The 20,199-nt window shown below is 40.9% G+C and overlaps 1 protein-coding gene across 3 annotated transcripts in view; it reads right to left on the reverse strand.

Moving 5' to 3' along the window:
• Positions 1-20,199, reverse strand: part of TRIM37 (tripartite motif containing 37) — a 48,773-nt gene that overhangs the window by 14,917 nt on the left and 13,657 nt on the right. For 2 of the 3 annotated variants that reach the window (XM_063296227.1, XM_063296246.1), the window contains 11 exons: positions 18,500-18,567; positions 18,099-18,223; positions 16,246-16,296; positions 15,912-15,993; positions 14,972-15,048; positions 10,004-10,183; positions 9,033-9,147; positions 6,378-6,590; positions 5,350-5,486; positions 4,365-4,459; positions 1,383-1,583 (listed from right to left, as the gene is read on the reverse strand). In XM_063296227.1, the coding sequence (XP_063152297.1) occupies positions 1,383-1,583; positions 4,365-4,459; positions 5,350-5,486; positions 6,378-6,590; positions 9,033-9,147; positions 10,004-10,183; positions 14,972-15,048; positions 15,912-15,993; positions 16,246-16,296; positions 18,099-18,223; positions 18,500-18,567 (1,344 nt within the window). The remainder of the gene's footprint in view (positions 1-1,382; positions 1,584-4,364; positions 4,460-5,349; positions 5,487-6,377; positions 6,591-9,032; positions 9,148-10,003; positions 10,184-14,971; positions 15,049-15,911; positions 15,994-16,245; positions 16,297-18,098; positions 18,224-18,499; positions 18,568-20,199) is intronic. The other variant, XM_063296236.1, reaches the window with a different exon arrangement.

Genomic DNA, 20,199 nt, shown 5'->3' on the forward strand with positions numbered 1-20,199 from the left:
AATTTATTGGCCATCCAGCTCCAGTGGACTCTGTATGTATCAAAAAATAAAACACAGAGCAGCTGAGCATCATAAAACAAACATCAACATAGGGCTCTGTCACAAACACAGGGCTCCAGGCTTGGGCACAAAACCAAGTTTTCAGAGCCTTCTGAAAGGCTACCAGTGTCAAGGCTGGTCTGATTTTAGAGGCAGTGATATCCCAAAGGGCAGGCGCCATGGCAGAAAAGGCTCCCCTTCTGGGCCTTGCCAGCCAACACTTAGACAACAGTACCTGGAGCATGCCCCCACCACCGGACAGATTGGGTAGGAGAGGCAGAAACAATTGAAGAGAGACGAACCCTTAAGTAACCCGGCCCCAAGCCACGAAGGCCTCTAAAGGTAACTATCAGCACTTGGATCTGTACCCAGATGCACACCAGAAGCCAATGCAGCTCGCAAAGCAGTGGTGCCACATGTGCCAAATAACCGGCACTATTAACTGCCCATGCTGCATTTTGCACCAGCAGCCTTGACCAGCCAAGAAGGACATGGATCTAACATAGAGGTGGCCGAGCTCTCAGCCCTGAGGACCCTGTCCACCTCCTCAGACCAACAGGATCAAACCCTCTCCAGATAACCGAGCCAGACCTGGTCCCAGCGACCTCCATTGGACCTGCTGCCGGATGGCTATTTGCAGACACAGTAAGGGCAGTGAAATGTTGGTATTTCTCTGCCCTTACCGCCACAAGATAGGGCCCTGACAGCGGCTCGAGCTATTAAAGTGTCCTGGTTCACTCCTTGTCATCCTCCAGCAGTGCTCTAGATGTCTTCTCCCGCTTTACCTCCCTTAGCTCCTCCATAAACTAGGGGGAGTTCTGAGATCCCTGGGAGAAGAGAGGCTGCTGAAGTACCGTATGATCCAAAGCCCCAGCCACCCTCTCATTCCAGGCAGCCACCAGGGCTCCAGTCAAACTGTGCAGCAGGTCCTCGGAAATAACCCAAGTTCCTTCTGGAACCCAAGTGGGTCCACTAGTTGCTCAGGGTGGACCAATCTAATAGGTTAGGTTAAAAACCATTCATCGCAGAGCAAAAGGTATTGAAGAGGAGTAATTCATCCAATTCTACTGCAAGATCATTAACACTTTTATCATAGCAGCAACTGGCATCTTAGTCCTAAATTACACTGGAAAGAAGTAAATAATATTAATTTCAATGGGAACTTTATTTCCACTGAGTTAAAATGCTGTTAGGAATCATATCTTAAGAATAATCACGAAGAGAAACCGGCTTCTTTGAGGAGAATTACTAAAGTGAGAAATAATGGGTCTAATTTTTAGTATCTCCCCAGAAAAGATGGAAGCCCCAAAGAGCTTTCTGTGCCCTGGATTTCACCTACTCACTTCTATTCTGCAAAAGAGAGGCAGGTGGGCGTGGCTGTAGACCCCACAGGTTTTCCATCCCATTTCTATCTTTCAGGTCCAGCAAATGTATTAATATCAAGGGATCTATATCAAGTAAGCTGCTACTGGCAGAAGAACTTAGTGCACCTCCTCCTCGCCTGGACATGTGGCTGGTTGTTGTGCGATATGCATGGCTCCCACCTGGAGGAGGAGGAGGAGGAGAAAGAAAGAAGGAAAAGAGGAATGATTAGTAGTTTACAAGGATTTTAGGCACCCATAATTCTTAGAGGTCAGCTAGAGTTGGGCAATCTTATTGGCATTGCCTCTAATGGTGAAATCAACTGTGAATGCAAGCAAACCTGTACCCAAAATAGACCCACAGAGAAACAAGAAAGAGACACCTGCAAGGTCACAAAAATCTCATGCTTTGCAGAAGTTTTTTTTTTTTTTAAAAGCAGTTTTCAAGATTTTTTTTAAAAAACCCTTTCTCCACAAAATAGCCTAATATGGTCTCAAAATGTTTGTACTTTGGAAGACAGAAATGCAGGACAGAGAATATCTGCTTCTTTATACATTTAGAAAATTAAGAAAAGGAAGCAGAAACTATATATACAACAATTAAAAAACATAAAATGATTGGTATATTTGATTTCCTAGCAATCCAAAACAGGAGTCCCAGATGGAGCTAAATATGAGATATATACCATCACGAGAATGAAAAAAACATGAACACTTTCCCTGTTGACATATGGCAGATTACATTAGCTGTAAAAACAAAGATTTAAAGAAAGCTACACTGAACAGTGAGTAGCTGAAACCAAAGCATCAGTGTTGAGAAATGAAACTGCTGATATGAAGGAACGAGGAGGACCCAGGAACAAATATCCAATATAAGAGAGATGTTGGCTAGAATGTGTTTAGGTGGGGCATACATTAAAAAAAGACAGCAAACTAGACGCCTTTGTAATTACCCCTTTTGTTTTACCCTCCTCCCTCAGTAACCACTGAATGAAGATACTCTTAGCAAATGCCAGCAAGGGATGCTAATAGAAAGAAATGAATTATCTCTTGATCGACAAGGACAAGGCCGCATTGATCTGGGCTGTGTAACTTAAAAACCGCTCTGACGGAGGGCACTGGTGGAAGTAGGGGGAAGGGTATTACTTGTTGTCATACGTGGTTGCTTGGTTATACTGGACAGCCCCCAAGCTCATCCTGAAGAAGCGGGGGGGGGGGGCGGGGGGGCGGGGAGAACAGTCCTGGGGCATAAGATGTCATCCTTCTTAACAGGGTCACTATTCAGGAAGACATTCTCTACGTCTTGTTTTCTATACTAGGTATGCGGGATTACATTCATTCTTAGCAAGCAATCTACCTTCTGGCAAGAACATCTGAACGCCTACTTGTGTAGCCACGTTTTAGAGCAATTAGTCTGCCAGGCTTCTTGGTAACAGATCCCGAGTTGTGGATCCCTGCCCCAAGTGATGCCTACTTTGATCCCTCAAACAAATGGGCCTTAAATCCTGTATGTTGACCTACAGTTGAATTAGGACTTTGTTCGGGCTGTTGCGCAACTGGCGCTTCCAGTTTTAATCACTGATTTTGATCTTATTATCCTATATTCATTGAGTTTTATCAGCTTCAGTTTTGATGTATATCAAAAGAAGCATATTTCTTTCTTTCTTTGCTTTATATAGCTGCCCATCTCACTGTGACTCTGGGTGGCTTACCAAGTTAAAAATCCAGAAAACAATACAAAATCAACCAAAAAGTAACCACAAAAATCATTAAAAACAATAAAACTATTATTATTTATTTAGACTATTAAACGATTCAAATTGTTAGTTAGGTCTCCTGTCTTCCTGTTTGAGCTCTCTTAAGAAGAAGAAAAACGAAAGTTGGCCAGTATTAACCCTGTTGATAAATAGTTCAGAATTAATTTAATGATGGATTAATTTAACCGGGGAGTCAAATTCTCATTTTAAAGCTCACTAAAAACAAGTGATTAAGAACAAGAAAAGAACAGAATGGGAAATTCCTTTAAATGAGTGGGTTACAGATTCTACTAACTGAGGATTTCACCAACATTGAACATTTAAAAAGGAAAAAAACCCTAAAGAATATATTCAATCACTTAGCTTTGAGACATCATGTCTCCATTTCTGCTGTTGTAAAGGAGGTGGTATTAATCAGCTAAATATGAATTAATTTCCTGGCTCAGAAGAAATTCTGTCAGAGGTACAATTTGCCTGCCATATGCCAGTGATAGTTATCTAATTCACAGTAGGATTTTGACAGTTACAAACAGAACTGTAATTCGGAAGTACAGATGCTGTCCTCTACTGCCCATAGGATAAGTGACAAACATCTCCACATTTTCAGTAGAATTTTACTAGCCCTGCAGTGTTTGTTAATAAACAAACCTTTTGCAACTGTTAAAAAAAACCTAATCAAATATTAAGAATCTATTTCTGAATTACATTCAAACCAACAATGCAAAAGATACATTTATTTAAATTCTTCCCTGCCTATTTCCTAAACAGTCTCCTCCCGCAGTAAGGGGATGTACATCAGAAGAACATCAGAAGTTTTAAAAGAAGATAAAGAAGATATTAAAGTGTCCTAGGTTAAAAAGACATGAATGCCCAGGAATAGTCTCTTCCCTACAGTACGCTAAGCCTCTCAAAACCTAACTTTCTCTGTTAGCTTACCCCAAATGTAATCTCACAGCTAATATTACACTGATATGCTTTTTATTATTCTTTTTCTTTAATCCCAGCTGCAAGCCTCCACTGAATCTGAGCTAATGGGAAGACTGTCCTACATTAAATAATCTCTACATATGGTATGTGATGCACCAGTTCCAAAAATAGAAAATCCTACAGAATCCCCAACTCCATGTTGCTTCTCATGTGGAGAGAGGAGGAAGGGATGCTTTACACAGAAATGCCATTATGAAAATGCAATTTTTTCTACTTATACCTGAGGCACCTGCTGGGGCAGGTGTAGCTTCTTCCACAAGGTCCCCTTCCTCCAACTCCAAGTTGTGAGTGTATTCCACATCATTCTCTCCAGACCTTAAGGGCAAAGTAAAACCACAAAGCTCCTGCTAAGCTTCAGGTTTGAGAAAATGTTCATTCTGTAAACAGCGTTTAGGGAATTCTGAATTGCACAGGCTGACAATTTCATTGTAATGGGACAAGGTTCATCCACACCTCGGGGCAGCCAGTCTACAACTGCCCTACAAGATAGCAACAGTGACCTGTGGCAATGGAATGGACTGCACCATTTCAGAGGGGAGATGGCAAAATACAGAACCCAGAGAGCTATCTATTTAAGGTGCTCCTAAAGTGGTGGTTTTTTATATCAGGTTGGTTAGACTAGATAATCTAAGACCCCCTTTTAGAAAATACACTTTATAAAGAAAATGCACTTTATAAAGTAAACAAAGAAACAAAAAGAAACTCTAAGAAAAAAAATAATTTAGCTATTGAACTTTGACCCTTTGACCCTCTAGAACCTAGACACTCTTGGCCTCCCATCCCATCACAGCAGCCACCACTGGCCACAGAAGTATGATGGGAGCTGACTTCAACATTTGGGGGACGATATTTATCTATATCTTATTTAGAAGGTGCCTTTCATCCTTTAAATTCTATGATTCTATGAATTTGGCTATAAAACATCTCTAGCCATCCAATCTGATTGTCAGGTTTACAATTAAAGTACCTCCTGACACAGCTTAAATATATGGATTAGCTGTCGCCCAATCCTTCAACACAGAAGTATCACCAAGTTGAGTGGATGTGAAAATCTATGCTTTGGGCTTACACAAAAATAAAGCCTTCCCTGTGACATTTTTGGAACACCGCTGAAGGGTTGGGGATTTTTTTTTTCCTACTCAGAGACGTGAAAGGGGATTACATGTTAACAGACACGGGGAGAGGAGATCCCGGCCAAGACTCACATGGTCTCTTCGTCGATATCGTTTTCCTCCGTGTTGCTGGTGGCTGTTGAGCTAACAGAGGAACTGCTACCATCCAAATGATTTGCTTCCTCTGGCCCAACAAGATCAACATCCAGATCCCCATCTGAGAGTTCATGCTGCAATTACAGTGGGTAAAAGATTCTGAAACAGAATACTTATTTGCGCACGGGGTGCAAGGAAAGCGGCAATTCTCACAGTGAACTAGAAACAAAAACACAACTCTGAAAATCAGGAACGCAGGACCTTCTAGACATACACTTAAAATCCTCTGATTACAAAGCCAAAGATGTGAATTCTTTCCCTCACTGACACAACAGGTCAGGGGGAAGGAGGAAAAAGCAATGGCATGGAGCATTACCGACCCTCTCACACAGCAAGTAATTCTTAACAAGCAACTAGAACCATCGCCAATGTAGCCCTGTTCCTGCCAAGGACAGAACTCGCAGCTTTTGAAAAAGGCTTCTCGGTCTCTCAGCTTTTTGCCCTTTTATGTTCAGTGATTGGCTGGAATGCTGCTCGGCTGATTAGCTACTTTCTTAGGTACCTAATTTGAGAAGAAGTTGAAGGATCAAGGTAGATCAAGACACAGAGCCACGTCATGGGCTCTGTGCATGGGAAAAAGGCAGGGCCGGAATCAAGGAGAACCACTCCAACATGAACTGGACAAGATTAACGTTAATATCCTTGCCTTCTGGAATAAATAAGAGTTACGGCATTGCCAGGAAGAATTACAGCAGTAGATACAGAATTTAACTTGCTGAGAACCTCTGCTTTCATTGAAACACAACGTTTCTGACTATCAGCCAATATGACAGTCTGGAAATGACTGAAATCTCAAGTTTCAATGAGGGGACTGAATAAAGCTTCAAATTTAGCGATTCACACAGCTCTTTGGTCCTTTCCTCCTTTACTAACTTAACCAGATTACTTTCCATTCACTGAGGCAGAAACACAAGCACTGTTCATTACTTGCTTTATTCATCAGAAGAGGCCACAAGAATACTCACGCTGAAGTCTTCATATTGTACTTTTTCCTCCTCTTCTTCTTTTGTGTCTCTGGGTGGTTCTGCGTTGGCCACAGCCTCAAGAAGCACTTCTGAGTTTGGTCCTGGTTTTTTGGGTCTTGTTTCCAGACCATCATCGCTTTGTGGGCTGAGGTGAGTATCTGGAGGGGAGACGCCATGGGATTTCTGTGTCCGGGAAAGCTCAATCGCGAGCCTCTTCATTTTTTAAACAAGCAAACAAAACAGACTATATTGAAAAGTTGTGTTGATGCCCTTTCTGAAAGCAGCGAAATTAATGTGGTCTAGTTTGCGAACAACACTGGCCCAACAGTCCTCTGTAAAGACGGTATCTAACAAGGTACTTTTCTATGAATGTTTAATATAATTAACTACAGCAGGTCCCATTTAAGAACGAGTCCCGTTCCTAAGTCTGTCCTTAAGTCAAATTTGTAAGTCGGAACAGTTATTTAGCATCAGTTAGTCAAATGTTTGCCTCAGTATATATATTTTACCTTTCTATGCATATGAAACACTTAAGAAACACTTCCAAATAGACTACAACATCTTAAACATAATAACACACGAAGTAGTATTGTGTATTTAGCTCGAAACATTGTACATAATTCAAATTTTTAACATAATAGTCTTTATGGCAGTTTGTTCTTAAGTAGGAGTCGTCCACAAACCATGATGTTCTTAAACCGGGGATCTGCTGCATTTAAAAATAGTGAAGAGGATTGATTTAATAATGGGAAACCACAAAGAGGTAAAAGCAACTTTGCCAAGAATATTGGGAAATCAAGGGAGAACCAGAAGAAATTCTAAGCATATAAAGATTCAGACATTTAGAATGTGTCTCAATAGTACACACCTGAAAAGTGACAGAGTTATATACAGAATATAGGTGCAAAGTTGATTCAGATAAATTATGACATTTTTGGGAATGTGGGATCATACGTTAATCTACATCTACACTTATTTATATTGTATTTTATATTTGTAAGTTGTTTTATTTTTATAGGATTTTAATTGTTTATTACTATAGTTTTAATTTTATTGTAAACCGCCCAGAGTCCCTCTTTTGGGGGAGATGGGCGGTAGCAAACTTTGAATAATAAATAAATTATGTAAGTAAAATTATCTTAAAATGTGTATGTGAAAATACATATCTGCATTTGAAAGATTAGATAATTTTATCTCACGTCATCTGTTCATAACCAGCTATCCAAACATAAAAAAAAATAATAGGGTAGACTGGTAAACGGAAAAATCCCTCAGGGGCATGAAACTGTGATCTGAGCAATCCCTGGGTGATTACCGAGTGCCCCCAAAAGAGGCCAAAGAGGACCTAATGCCAGCTCATTAAGGAAACGAGGGCGTGAATAATGGACTAACAAGCTCGCCAGACTATCCGAGTCACCAAACTGCAGCATCACGCAGCAAAGTGGGTAGCCTGCAAGGGGAAACACCGGCTGAGGGGGTATGAACTGGTGCCACTGCACCTTCCCGTCCTCCAGCTCTGTCCTCTCAACTGTAGAAGAGACTAGGCAGCAGAAGCAGGTGGCGCAAACCCCTTCCTCAACCAGGTCTCCACAATATGTAACAGACTGGTACTGTCACCCACACTCAGGTTCTGGATGAGTGATGTTTTTCCAACAGCTGACCCCATTTAAAAAGCAGAATCTTTAAAATAGAAGACCTACTGGCTAACACCAGAATTTCCATGATTGTACTGCAACTAGGTATGTGCAGTGCTTCGGATCTGAAGCTGCAAAGGTGCTTCAGAGCAGATGAGGTGCATACACCAACTGCTGGCTCCGCCTCAAAGAAGCTGCAGTTTCCTGGGCTCACCTGGTAGCTTGCAATTCCAAATAAAGGCACATCTGAATTAAGGAGGTACCAAAAGCACGTCACACCCTGTTGCCCAGTGTACGCCAGCCTTTGCCAACCTGGCACCTTCTAAATATAATGAAATACAAGTCCAAACAGTGTCCATATTGGCTGGGGAATTATAATCCGACACATCCAGGAAGCACCAGATTGGGAAGGCTGTGTTGATAATACTAGGCAGGATGAATCCCCTTTTGATGTACTTCAGCTTGAACCTTATTACATATACTTCTAGTCTGAATTGGAAAACAAGAACGCCTATCAGTTATGAAGATCTTTGGAAACCAATACAACATAGTGTCATGCTCCTCGATCAAATGTTCCTAGAACATCTGATCGAACTCGCATCCGTGTCTTTTGCAACAAGTGTCACCTTGTGGGTCAACCAGAAGGGAGGGGGAGCAGGGCTGGAGTGTGAAATCATCTTGTCTGGACTATCTCTGAAAACCAAGGCCCTTCTCGAAGAACCGTTACAGACATCTGCTGGCACGAGAGGGAGGGAGGCATACCTGAGAGGGGCAGCGGAGGGGAATTTGACTTCGCTGAAACTGTTTTAATGTAGAAACGTGTAGGAATTTTCATTTGCAACTTTCTTCTCTGTACTGAATGCTTCGCACCATTAAATAGATTTCTAAGCAGAAGCTTATGAGTCGTAATTAACGGGAAGTCAAGTGTTCCAACCATCACACACAGAAAAGGAAACCAAGCATGGTTATAGCTATCTCTGTGGCCAATGGCAGTGTTATTACATGCAGTAATACTGCTTACCTCTTTCAGATTATTTATTTGTTGGACATAGCTTGTTTGAGCAGCTTCCAGCTGAGAAATGTACCAGTGTTGATCCCGACATTTCTGGAAAAAAGTAGGTGAACGCACCTGGAACCTTTAGAAGGAGGAGGATGTCAAAGCTTCATTAAGTTTCCCCAAGGAAATGCAAGTCATTTTAGCATTTGGATCCTCCCCAAGGCCCTCCAGTATGTGTATGTTACCATAATCCAAACAGGACTGTGTTATTAGGAGAGCAGGACTGCGTTATCCCACACTATCTCATTTACTCCAAGGGATCAGGTCTTTAAATTGCATTCAGTTAATTAAACCAGCGAACGCTAAAATGCCACCCGTTGTTTCTTGAGGCCTGTTTATTTGACTTCTGAAGTGGGACTGGGGAAATTGTGTTTCCTTTTAACAATAAGTGCCAGCTTTTATTCGTTAAGCTGCAGTAGTCCCAATAAGGAATCTGTTAGAGATTTGGGCAATAACTATTTTTGTTCAGAGTCCACCAATTAAAAGACACACAATTAGTCATTTGTATTTATTTTAACATTTATATGTCACTCTTCAAAACCAGGTTTTCCCAGGATGGCTTGTAACAAACTAAAAGTGCCCAAAGTTCTAAAACAATCAAAGTATACATTAAAACACTATAATTAAAAGGTGAAACACTGGAACAGTAAAAGGAACAATAAAAGAAAAATATTAAAATGCCTAGGAGAAAAAAATGTATTTACCTGGCACAGAAAAGATAGTAAAGTCTGCCTCAAACATCCACACTAGGGAAAATATTCCAGAGAAGAGGAACTACCAATGAAAAAATCCTCTCTTGTAATTTTTGAACCCCACACAATGTATTTTCAGAAGAAAAACATTTAAGACCAACAGCACTTCAATATAGCATAAAGAAGTTTCCTGTCCTATTGCCATGAAGCCCACCTATGATGACCTTTCATAATCTTTCTTACCGTAATATAACAGTGTCATTCTGCCTGTTCAAGTAGCCTTCATTTGCAAGCAAATCCAGTCGGAAAAACCTGTTGTAACCCCAGCATTCTCCAACTTCAAAATCAGATGCAAATTCTCTAATGATGTTTTTTGCAGGATCGTTAGTAGATTGGTGAACCATCTCAACACGGTATTCATATCTGGAGGGAAGGAAGGAAGATCCAGTAAGTATCTGTTTCTTCCCACATCATACCTGTGCATCCCCATATCTTCTCCAAGGAATTTCCAGATCAAATTTCAGTATAGACACAGTGATGAAAAGAAGAATGCAGCCTAAAAATTGAATTATGCAGGGGGAAATTTAATCCAAAGGTAGAATGTGCTGCTTCTCAGTGGCAATGCGGGTGCTATGGAACAGCCTCCCCAAAGAGATCAGGTTAGTCCCTAGTCTTTATGGCTGTCAGAAGGTTGTTAAAAACTAAACTTTTCTAGAGAGCATTCCAGTGATATTCACCATCTTTTACTTTTTTACTTTCTATTTTTGTTATTTTTACCATTATGCTAGATATTGTTAATTTTATTATTTAGTTTATTTGATGTTTCAATTAAACTGAAAATGTTTTAAATTTTTGCACATTTTGTAAATCGCCAAGAGTTGCAAGATTGTAGTGGGATAAAAATTCAATCAATCAAGTCCATTTTTATTCATCTGATCTGACAATTTCCCTTTTATTCCCATTAAAAGATTTGCAGAAAGGCCTAAGATGGTGTTTAATAAAGGTGGGGTATTCGTCCCTGCAGTTTTCTTGGCAACATTTTTGGAAGTGGTATGCCATTGCCTTCTTCCTAGGGCTGAGAAAGTATGTCTGGCCTAAAGTCACTCAGTTGGCTTTGCACTAAAGCTGGACTAGAACTCATGGTCTCCTGATTTCTAGCCTGGTGCCTTAACTGACTAGAAACTTATTGGTTCTCTTACTAAAACTAGTTAAGTATAATTTCAAATATTTTAAAAAGATACCAAAGTAGGCCATATTTTTGCACTTTAAGAGACAGAAGGGCTTATAGCCTTTAAATTTCCCATATATATCCTTTATTTTTAATTAATCTTAAAATAAGCTCTCCAGTCTCTTAAAGTGCAAAATAACGAGTTACATGTAGGCAAGACATCTTAACTACAAGGCATGTATATTTTCAATCTGTAGTAACCAATTTTAAATAAAACTTATTTTGCCTACAAGAATCAACATTTCCAGTTTATTCTTGCTTTTACGTTATGGTATTTAGGTGCTAATGTACTTTTACTCAGATTGATGTAATAATGTATCTTGTCGCAGAAATTTAGAATTTTAAGTTTCTTTATGCTACATATAATTTCATTTAGGTTCCTGATGTTTTTATATATACTGTACCCCATTTACATTTACAGCCAGGACCAGAAATATTGGAACAAGGATAACTGTTTTGGCATTTGGCCTCTGTACACCACCACATTGAAGTTGAAAGGAAACACATCCAGATGGGAGCAAAGTCAGGACTTTCAGCTGTCATTCAAGGGGTTTGACAAAAGTGGGGCACTAACCATTCAGGAAGTACAGCCAGTGGCATACACACACACCCATCGTTGGTGGCTCATAAGTAATGGAACAAACCAACATCATTACAAACATAAGGATGGCCTTTAATACCTGGGTGAAAATCCTTTGCATTCAATGACTGCCTGAATTCTGGAACCCATGGACATGACCAAATTCTGAGTTTCCTCCCTCGAGATGCTTTGCCAGGCCTTTACTGCAGCTGCCTTCAGCTGCTGCTTGCTTGTGGGTCTTTCTGCCTTCAGTCTTGTCTTCAGTCAGTGAAAAGCATGCTTTACTGGGTTGAGATCAGGTGACTGACTTGGCCATTGAAGAACATCCCACTTCTTTGCTTTGAGAAACTCTTGGGTAGCTTTTGCTGTATGTTTTGGGTCGTTATCCATCTGCAAAATGAAGCGGCATCCTATCAGTTTGGCAGCATTTGGCTGAATCTGAGCAGAAAGTATAGTCCTATACACTGCAGAATTCGTCCTGCTGCTTTTATCAGCAGTCAGGTCATCCATAAATACCAGTGACGTGGTTCCATTGGCAGCCATACATGCCCATGCCATAACACTGCCTCCACCATGTTTGACAGATGATGTGGTATGCTTTGGATCATGAGCTGTTCCTTTCCTTCTCCATACTTTTCTCTTCCCATCATTCTGGTGCAAGTTAATCCTGGTTTCATCAGTCCAAAGAATCTTATTCCAGAACTGAGCAGGCTTTTTTAGGTGTTTGCTGGCAAAGTCTAATCTGGCCTTTCTGTTCTTGAGCGTTACCAGTGGTTTGCACCTTGTTGTGAAGCCTCTGTATTTACATTCATAAAGCCGTCTCTTGACTGTAGATGTTGACAATGACATGCCTACCTCAAGAGCGTTCTTGACCTGGCTAGATGTTGTGAAAGGGTTCCTCTTCACCATGAACAGAATTCTGCGGTCATCTACTTTAGTTGTCTTCTGTGGTCTTCCAGGCCTTTTGCTGTTGCTGAGCTTGCCAGTTAATTCCTTCTTTTTCAGGATGTTCCAAACTGTTGTATTGGCCACTCCCAATGTTTCTGCTATCTGATGGTTTTATTTTGTTTTCTCAGCCTAATGATGGCCTCCTTCACTCACATGGACACCTCTTTGGACCTCATGTTGAGAATTCCAGTGAACAGCTACCAAATGCAAATGTAACACTCAGAATCACTTCCAGGCCTTTTATCTGCTTGATTGGTCATGGAGTACCCAGGAAACAGGCCACACCTGGCCTTGCAGCTGCTTGTCAGACATTCTTTCTATTACTTATGAGCCACCAACAATGGGGGGGTGTATGCCACTGGCTGTACTTCCTGAATGGTTAGTGCCCCCTTTTGTTAAACCCCTTGAATGACAGCTGAAAGTCCTGACTTTGCTCCCATCTGGGTGTGTTTCCTTTCAACTTCAATGTGGTGGTGTACAGGAGCCAAATGCCAAAACAGTTATCCTTGTTCCAATATTTCTGGTCCTGACTGTATATGCAGCTGTGGTAAACACAGAGCAATCATAACTACAACCAGCCCCAGGGAGCTACAACCAGTTTTCCTAGCTCTGAATACATTCCTACATCTTTAAGTCATTTGTGTGTCACTGAAAACTGCATAGCTAAAATAACAAAAGGCCAACATGTGGGAGCAAAATACAGAAAATAAAATGTGTCCACATACAGAACTAGTTTAAAGCTTGTCATGCAAAACACGTATTTTCCCCAATTGTAGGTACACACTAACAGTTGATGGAAACCCTCTCAATCAAAAGAATATAGTGAATAAAAATCAACAGATTTGTTTTCACTGTGCTCATCCTAGACATGCAGTCTTATATAAGCCAATGTCCTACTTTATTTGGAAGCTTTACAAGACATTAGTATACATTGTGTTTTCAAGAATGCATATCCCAAATTCGTATTTTTGTTGGCCATATGAATACATACAAAAGCTCTCATTGCAAAAATACATTAAAGGTATTACTGTAGTGCAAAGCAGAGAAAGAAAGAAAACGAAATATTCAAGTTCTGGCCATCCCACGCAAGACTGTGCATGAAATGCCAAGGGCACTGCAGATGGTGTGGTGCCTTGTCATTAAAATGCCACCAAATGGTTTAAAATGAAAGGAGACAAACAAGTACATAACCAACCTCAGAAACTTCTTTTGAAGACTTAAAGAATTCACTGACAATTGTAGCCTAACCTGAAAAACTGACGCAATCAAGACTAAACCTCAAAAAACTAGAACTGAGGACCAGGATTTTGGTTTACATTAATGGAAGACACATTCAGGTCCAATACATGCTTTGATTTCAGATGTTATGACATTTAGGAGGAATCCTCCTTCATCCACGGAAGCCAAGCAAATTCCTCAGCTGCACTTCTGTTCCCTGCCAAAGTTAAGGTATCTCTCCACAGCAAGTTCAGCAAAACACTTGATCCAGGATTCTTAGCTTGCTAAAGATGACTGGTAAACTACACTATTTACACAACACACAACACTTTCCCCTTAAACTGAGAGCAATTAACAGTCACACACTTTCAGGCTGTCTGGTGCAATACTCAGCAGGCAATGCTAATGGATAAAGCCAGCAGTTTCAAACTTCTAACAGTTTCACATTTCACAGAACCAATTCTAATCCAGAAGATGACTTTGAAAGAGAAATGGAGAGTAGTAATTTTTGCCAATTTCCCTATTTTGCAACCTTTCACAATTGAAAATCCATTCTTAAGCGTTTATTGATTGTTCATATGTCTCACCGCAATCCAGAGACTTTTGTGGCTTACATAAAGTATGAAACCAATAAAACATCCTCAGCAATATCATGATAGAACAGTAAAACACCATGCTAACAGAAAACTACAGACAATAAAAATGGAATAGAAAGATGGCTTGATAAAATTTGAAGGCTGTCTGGAACAGCTCTATCCTGAGGCTTCTGAAATGTCAACAAGGCGGGGCCTCGCCTAATCTCAACTGGGAGGCTGTTCCTTGGCATCACAGTGCCACAGAAAAGCAGCACCTCCTTGCCTTAGGTCCCAGACCTCCCCAAAATGGGGGATCAATAGCAGATGCTCTTAGTTTGATTGAATTGATGGGCTGATACTGGTTCGAACAGGTGGTCCTGCAAATGAATGTTGTGAATCGTGTGGGAAGTGCAGTGTGAAAAGATCAGTTTTTCACTCTATGGAAGAACCGTTGAAATGAGACCACCGAGGTCACCTTTCCATCTTCCCTCGTAATTCCTAGCCAGATGCTGGAGTTCACCAGGTTAGATTCATACAAGGCACTCTCGGAGAGTAAAGACACGTAACGGCTACCTCCACTCAGCATTACCACAAATTTGAACAACTTTCATTGTGTGCAAGGAATGCAATGGAGAATATCAGACGCATGCATTGGTCCTTACTTGGATGTTTCTGGCAATCCAGCTGAGAGCTCAAGAAATACCGATAAATAGTAGCCGCGTACCACTCCATTTCCATCCTTCACAAAAATTTAAAATAGAAGTTAGGAATGAATCCAGAGCAACCAAAAGACCTTTTAAAGTTCCTACTTATAGCTTCCTACTGTAATAGAAGTCAACTTTTTATCAGATGCATAGCTCAACAGAGTTAAAGTTACGGAGGATAAACTCTTGAATACCACCTTGGATCTTTTTTCCTTTTTTTGCCTCAAAGAAACCGTTTACGTCCCTTGTGCCACCTGAAACACATCACGATGTGCTGACAGCCTGAACACCTAGCCAAAAGCCCCTCACAGTGAATCAAAGCTCACTGTTCCTTAGTCAGCAGAACAGCTTGCTATTCATTCAGTAAGCAGAAAGCAACAGAAAGTTACAGACATTCTGCTGACCGTAAGTGTTCAGATAGGATAAACAGTGAATCTAGGGTATCTTGTAAAAAAGTTATACAAGCTGTCAATGCAATTATATCTATTTTTGCTATATTTTCAAACAATTTGTTTGAATAGGAAAGTGCATAAACATAGCATATTATGTAGCAACTCTGACACGACTCATCTGAAAAATGAAGAGCTTTATTATCTTTAATACGTGATGAAAATTACTTGAGGTTAATCAGATTTTTTTCAGGGGAAATAATATTATATGGCATATTATGAATGGGTTTCTTTTGGCCTATCTATACTAAAATAAGTCTGCTAATATTTATGTTGGGGCTCCATGTTCGGTCTGCTTTCATCAAAGTATTAGATTCAAATAAGTCCTCAATTTCAGCAAGTTGAACAACATAACCAGGATTAGTCATAGGGCTAGAACACTGAAATATATCAGAAGTCACAACAAACATCCATTCAAATATCTCTTAATGCTATCAGCTAAAACTTACTGGATACACTTTTAGTCTCCAGCAAAGCCCAGAAATCTGAAGTGGTGGACTGTAAACTGGATCTGCTCGCTGGCGTAAAGTGCTGTTAAGACAGTTGAAAGAAGTATTTGGCACAAAGCATAGTAGCAGCCTTCTAATACAGACAGCGACTCAATTCCAAAAAGCAACCATTCCTTGATGTGACATGCTTCAGATTCTATTCTGAACAGGTGCTTCAGGGTATGTGGGAAAACAGGTGTAGCACTTGTCTGTCACTCTTTTCAGCATATGCATCTTTTCCTGGAATCCTGTGGCAGGCATTGCAGGCCCACATTTAAATAATTAATGCTCTTACCTAAAATTCTCCAAGACAAAGGTAGTTGAGTCATAAGCAGGAACTAACTCACTGCAGAGAAAAAAATAGCATGTGAGCCATAAAATATATAAACTATATATTTTTTAAAAAAACTCTTTACACAGTCCCCTATTAAACTGCAGGAAGTTGCAGAGTTCCCTCACAGGATTTTAAAAAGGGATGGTAACAGTTAGTTTATTAAAATATATGGCCATAGACAAGACACACAGAAGTTGAAAAAAATCCATTGTACAACCTCCAGTACATACCTATTCATGCCTGCACTAGATACACCTGGGGAAACGATCAGGTCCAAAAGCTTCTAATTGTCATAGCGATGATACAAAATTTGGTGACAAGTCTGGAGACTTTCTAACCTCGATCATTTAGGAGGTAGCACACAAATGCTATGTGACAGTGGTCCAAATAGTAATTAAAGCGGAGTTTAACTCTGCCCTCCACATTTGGTAAATAGGACGTTTCAGAAGCAGGTGCACTATTGCCTCAATTTCAAAGTCTGCGCAAATACACAAATCCTCTTGGAAAGGAATATCCTTGTATCTGCCTAACAGTACCACTGACAGGAGAGCATCCAAATGTGCCAAGTGAAGGCTCTCCTGTGAGATGGGACTAATAGATGGTACAAGTATGGGGGAACTGTAAAAGGGGAGAGTGTGAACTCATTGTAGTAGAAGAGAGAAGCACTGGTTCCATCTCTCTGTAAATCAAGGTCTAAACTTGTCTGCTTGGGCTTTCTTCAAGCTTCATCCAACCCTAGCATGGATACTGACTGGGAGATGAGCCCACAACGAGCCAGGTCAGACTGTTACCTGTCTGTCAGAACTGGCTGGGCTAGGAATTCGTCTCCCCAAATTTATTTAAGTCAATACTTTAAGTGGCAGAGTTGTAATCAAGCGCCGACTGACATACAGCCAAGTTCTACCCAGAGAAGCATGTTAGCAACAGAACAGACAACTTGGAATAAGGATCTCAGAAATTTAGAATGTACAGCTCCAAGGCATGGGTGGTGTTGTGAGTGCAACATTGTGTGCCAGACATTTAGCATTTTGGCTTTAAAAAATTTAATGCTGCTGCCACACAATTGGGGTAACAGGTTATATAGCCACCAGTCTATTCATAATGACAGCCTTATTTCTAGGGCTATGCTATCAAAAATCTGGACCATATTCTGTCTGGCAGTATTACAGAACCCCAAAGCAAGCAAGCAAGCTAGCATAGTTTGTATTACTTAAATTATTCCCTTCCATCAGCACTGGGGTCCTGCATCCTACCCCTGACCTTTCCATGGGTTTGTAAGTTGAGAGGAAGCTCTATATTGTGCTAGGTTTAGCATTCAATTCAGCATCCAAGTTTTACAAACTAGTTAAAATTTTTAGTGTGACAACTATGCTTATACGGAATATAGTGCTTGAGGATACCTCATTCACACAAACTTACCACTGGCCAACCTCAAAAACTTATTCAAATATACCTCTAAGATGAGATTAATTTACAGTGTAAAGAAAAAAATATAACTCAAAAGGTAAATCATTTAAATTCTGTCTGATTGCTCCCTCTTTTGAGGGAGACAGGCGGTGACAAAATTTGACAAATAAAATAAATAAATATGCAAATCTGTTCTCCAAAACACACCGAAACTCATTGAACTACAGTGACTAATGATCACAGAGATGTTTCCATTAAAAAAAACAAAAACATTTCTCACATCCTTCGTGTGAGTGCCGGGCCTTATGCAAGTTGGGAAGGTTACATGATTTGGGCTCAGATGCCTTCTGTTGTAACATCTAGGTTAAACAACAGACCTGATGATTAATAAAGAGCTGAAGCTGTACCTTGTGAAGTCTGGAGGGACAGGAGTGGTGACAAAAGAGGCCATGGGCTTCCGATGGACCTGCTGGAACATCATTAAAATCTCGGAGCTTTTTGCTATCAGTTCACTTTTACTGCACGACCGCAGCTGTAAGGAAGGGAACGGAGCACAACACAGGCCTAAGTCAAAACATTCACCAATCGAACCCCCACCTTAAAACACAAAGCACATAAAATCACAGTTAATTAAATGCTGGACTAGAGGGCCCTTTGCTCTGATCCAGACAAGCTCTTCTCACTTTATACTGCCAGAAAATCATACAGGTACAGCTTGTTATTTTAAACACACAGTAGTAATACATGGGTATCGGATCTTAAAATCATCCTCTAAACACTGAGAATCCACAACGCTGGCTTCCATCACCTGATGTTCTACTTCTTGCAGTAAAGACTCCAGAAGCTCCGTTTCTTGCGTGAGTGATGTCTTCTGACCTATTCAGTAGACAAAGAACCAAAATCTAAACGAAGTGACACTATCCTGGCACTCAGATCAAACAGGCTGTAACACAGGGCCAGATCACACATAGCAATGCTTAGCTATGACTGGTCTAACATCCAGCATCTGCACAGGAAAAACCAAAAGCAAAGGGCCAGGACTGGAGAGGCACGGCTTGGCGGCAACGCATATCAGAAGGGTCTGGAAATACGTACTTAATCAAACCTACAGGCTGCCTCAATTACAACTGCAATTCTAGGCAACTCACAAAATGTAAAAAATCACTGGTAACAGAAAGGGACCACCGGTTGTACATGAGCGTGATGCAGTGCTAAAAAGCCAGTGCGCTATTGGGCTGCGCTAACAGAGGCGCTACATTCGGGGGACAGCAGGTGATAGTTTCATCATAGTCTGCTCTGGTTAGGCCACACTTGAAGGGCGACATCCAGTGCTGGGCATCACACATTAGAAAGGACACAGAGGAACAACAGTGGGTCGTAAGGAGAACTCTCAGGATGGTGGGGGTTCAGGAATGCAACTCCAATAAGGAACATTTAAAGGGGAAGGGAAGGTCTGGCTTGCAAAAGAAAGCCTAAGAGGAGATACGAGAACAACCCAGGAATAGCTGAAAGACTGTCACAGGCAAGGCAGGGCAGACCTATTCTCTGCTGAAAAACAGAGCATGCACTACGCATCAACCTATTCTGCTTTCTGCGTCTAGTTATTTCCAGACTTACTGGGTTATAGCTTAATCCTGTCCCAAGAGAACCACTGCTGAACTCAAAGGTGGCCCATCTTTGACAAGTAAGCAACTCAGCCTTCTTACAAAACAATCTGTCCCTCCTATTGTTAGAAGACGGAGGAGACAAACACCTTATTCACGCATTGCTCCAAGCCTTGGTTTGACTTACTACGACACATTGAATAACTGGCCAGATTCACACAACAATTCAGCCATAAACCATGGCTTAAAACAGTGGCTGTGTTCAAGTATCACACTAAATCAAAACCAAACCATATTGCTGCTTTGTGTGCTGTGGGAACCAGGCCAATGACAGAGGCGTCAGAAAGACCAAAAAAAAAAGAGAGAGAGAGAGACAGAGAGAGAAGATAATGCTGGAGACAGAATGGGAAGTCCCTCTCCTTTTGTCTCAAACACACCAACAGGTAGTCCTCGGTTAATGACAGCAAGAGAGATCAGAATTTCCATTGCTTATTGACACAGTTATAAAGTGTGATGTCACATGACCGCACTGGAAATTTCAGCATGTCCAGTTGCTGTTGTTAAGCAAATCACCACGGGTTGTTAAGCGAGGATGTCACATGGTCGCCATTTGTGACCTCCTGCCGGCTTCCTCATTGACTTTGCTTGAAGGAAGCCAGCAAAGGTCGCAAAGGGAAATCATGTGACTGTGGGGACGTTGCAATGGCCAGAATTTTGAGGACCTGTCATAAGTACCATTCATTCAGTGCTGTCTTAAATTTGAATGGTCACTGAAGAAGTGGTCGCTAAGTGAGGACCACCTATATTCTTTAATCAAACCTCACAAACTACCGACACACAGCCCTCAATAGATGAATAGCCTTCAACAAAGAGAAATCTGTCAAGTGCTAAGTTCGATTCCTGC

Source organism: Candoia aspera, chromosome 1 (genome assembly GCF_035149785.1).
Source record: "Candoia aspera isolate rCanAsp1 chromosome 1, rCanAsp1.hap2, whole genome shotgun sequence".
NCBI lineage: Eukaryota > Metazoa > Chordata > Lepidosauria > Squamata > Boidae > Candoia > Candoia aspera.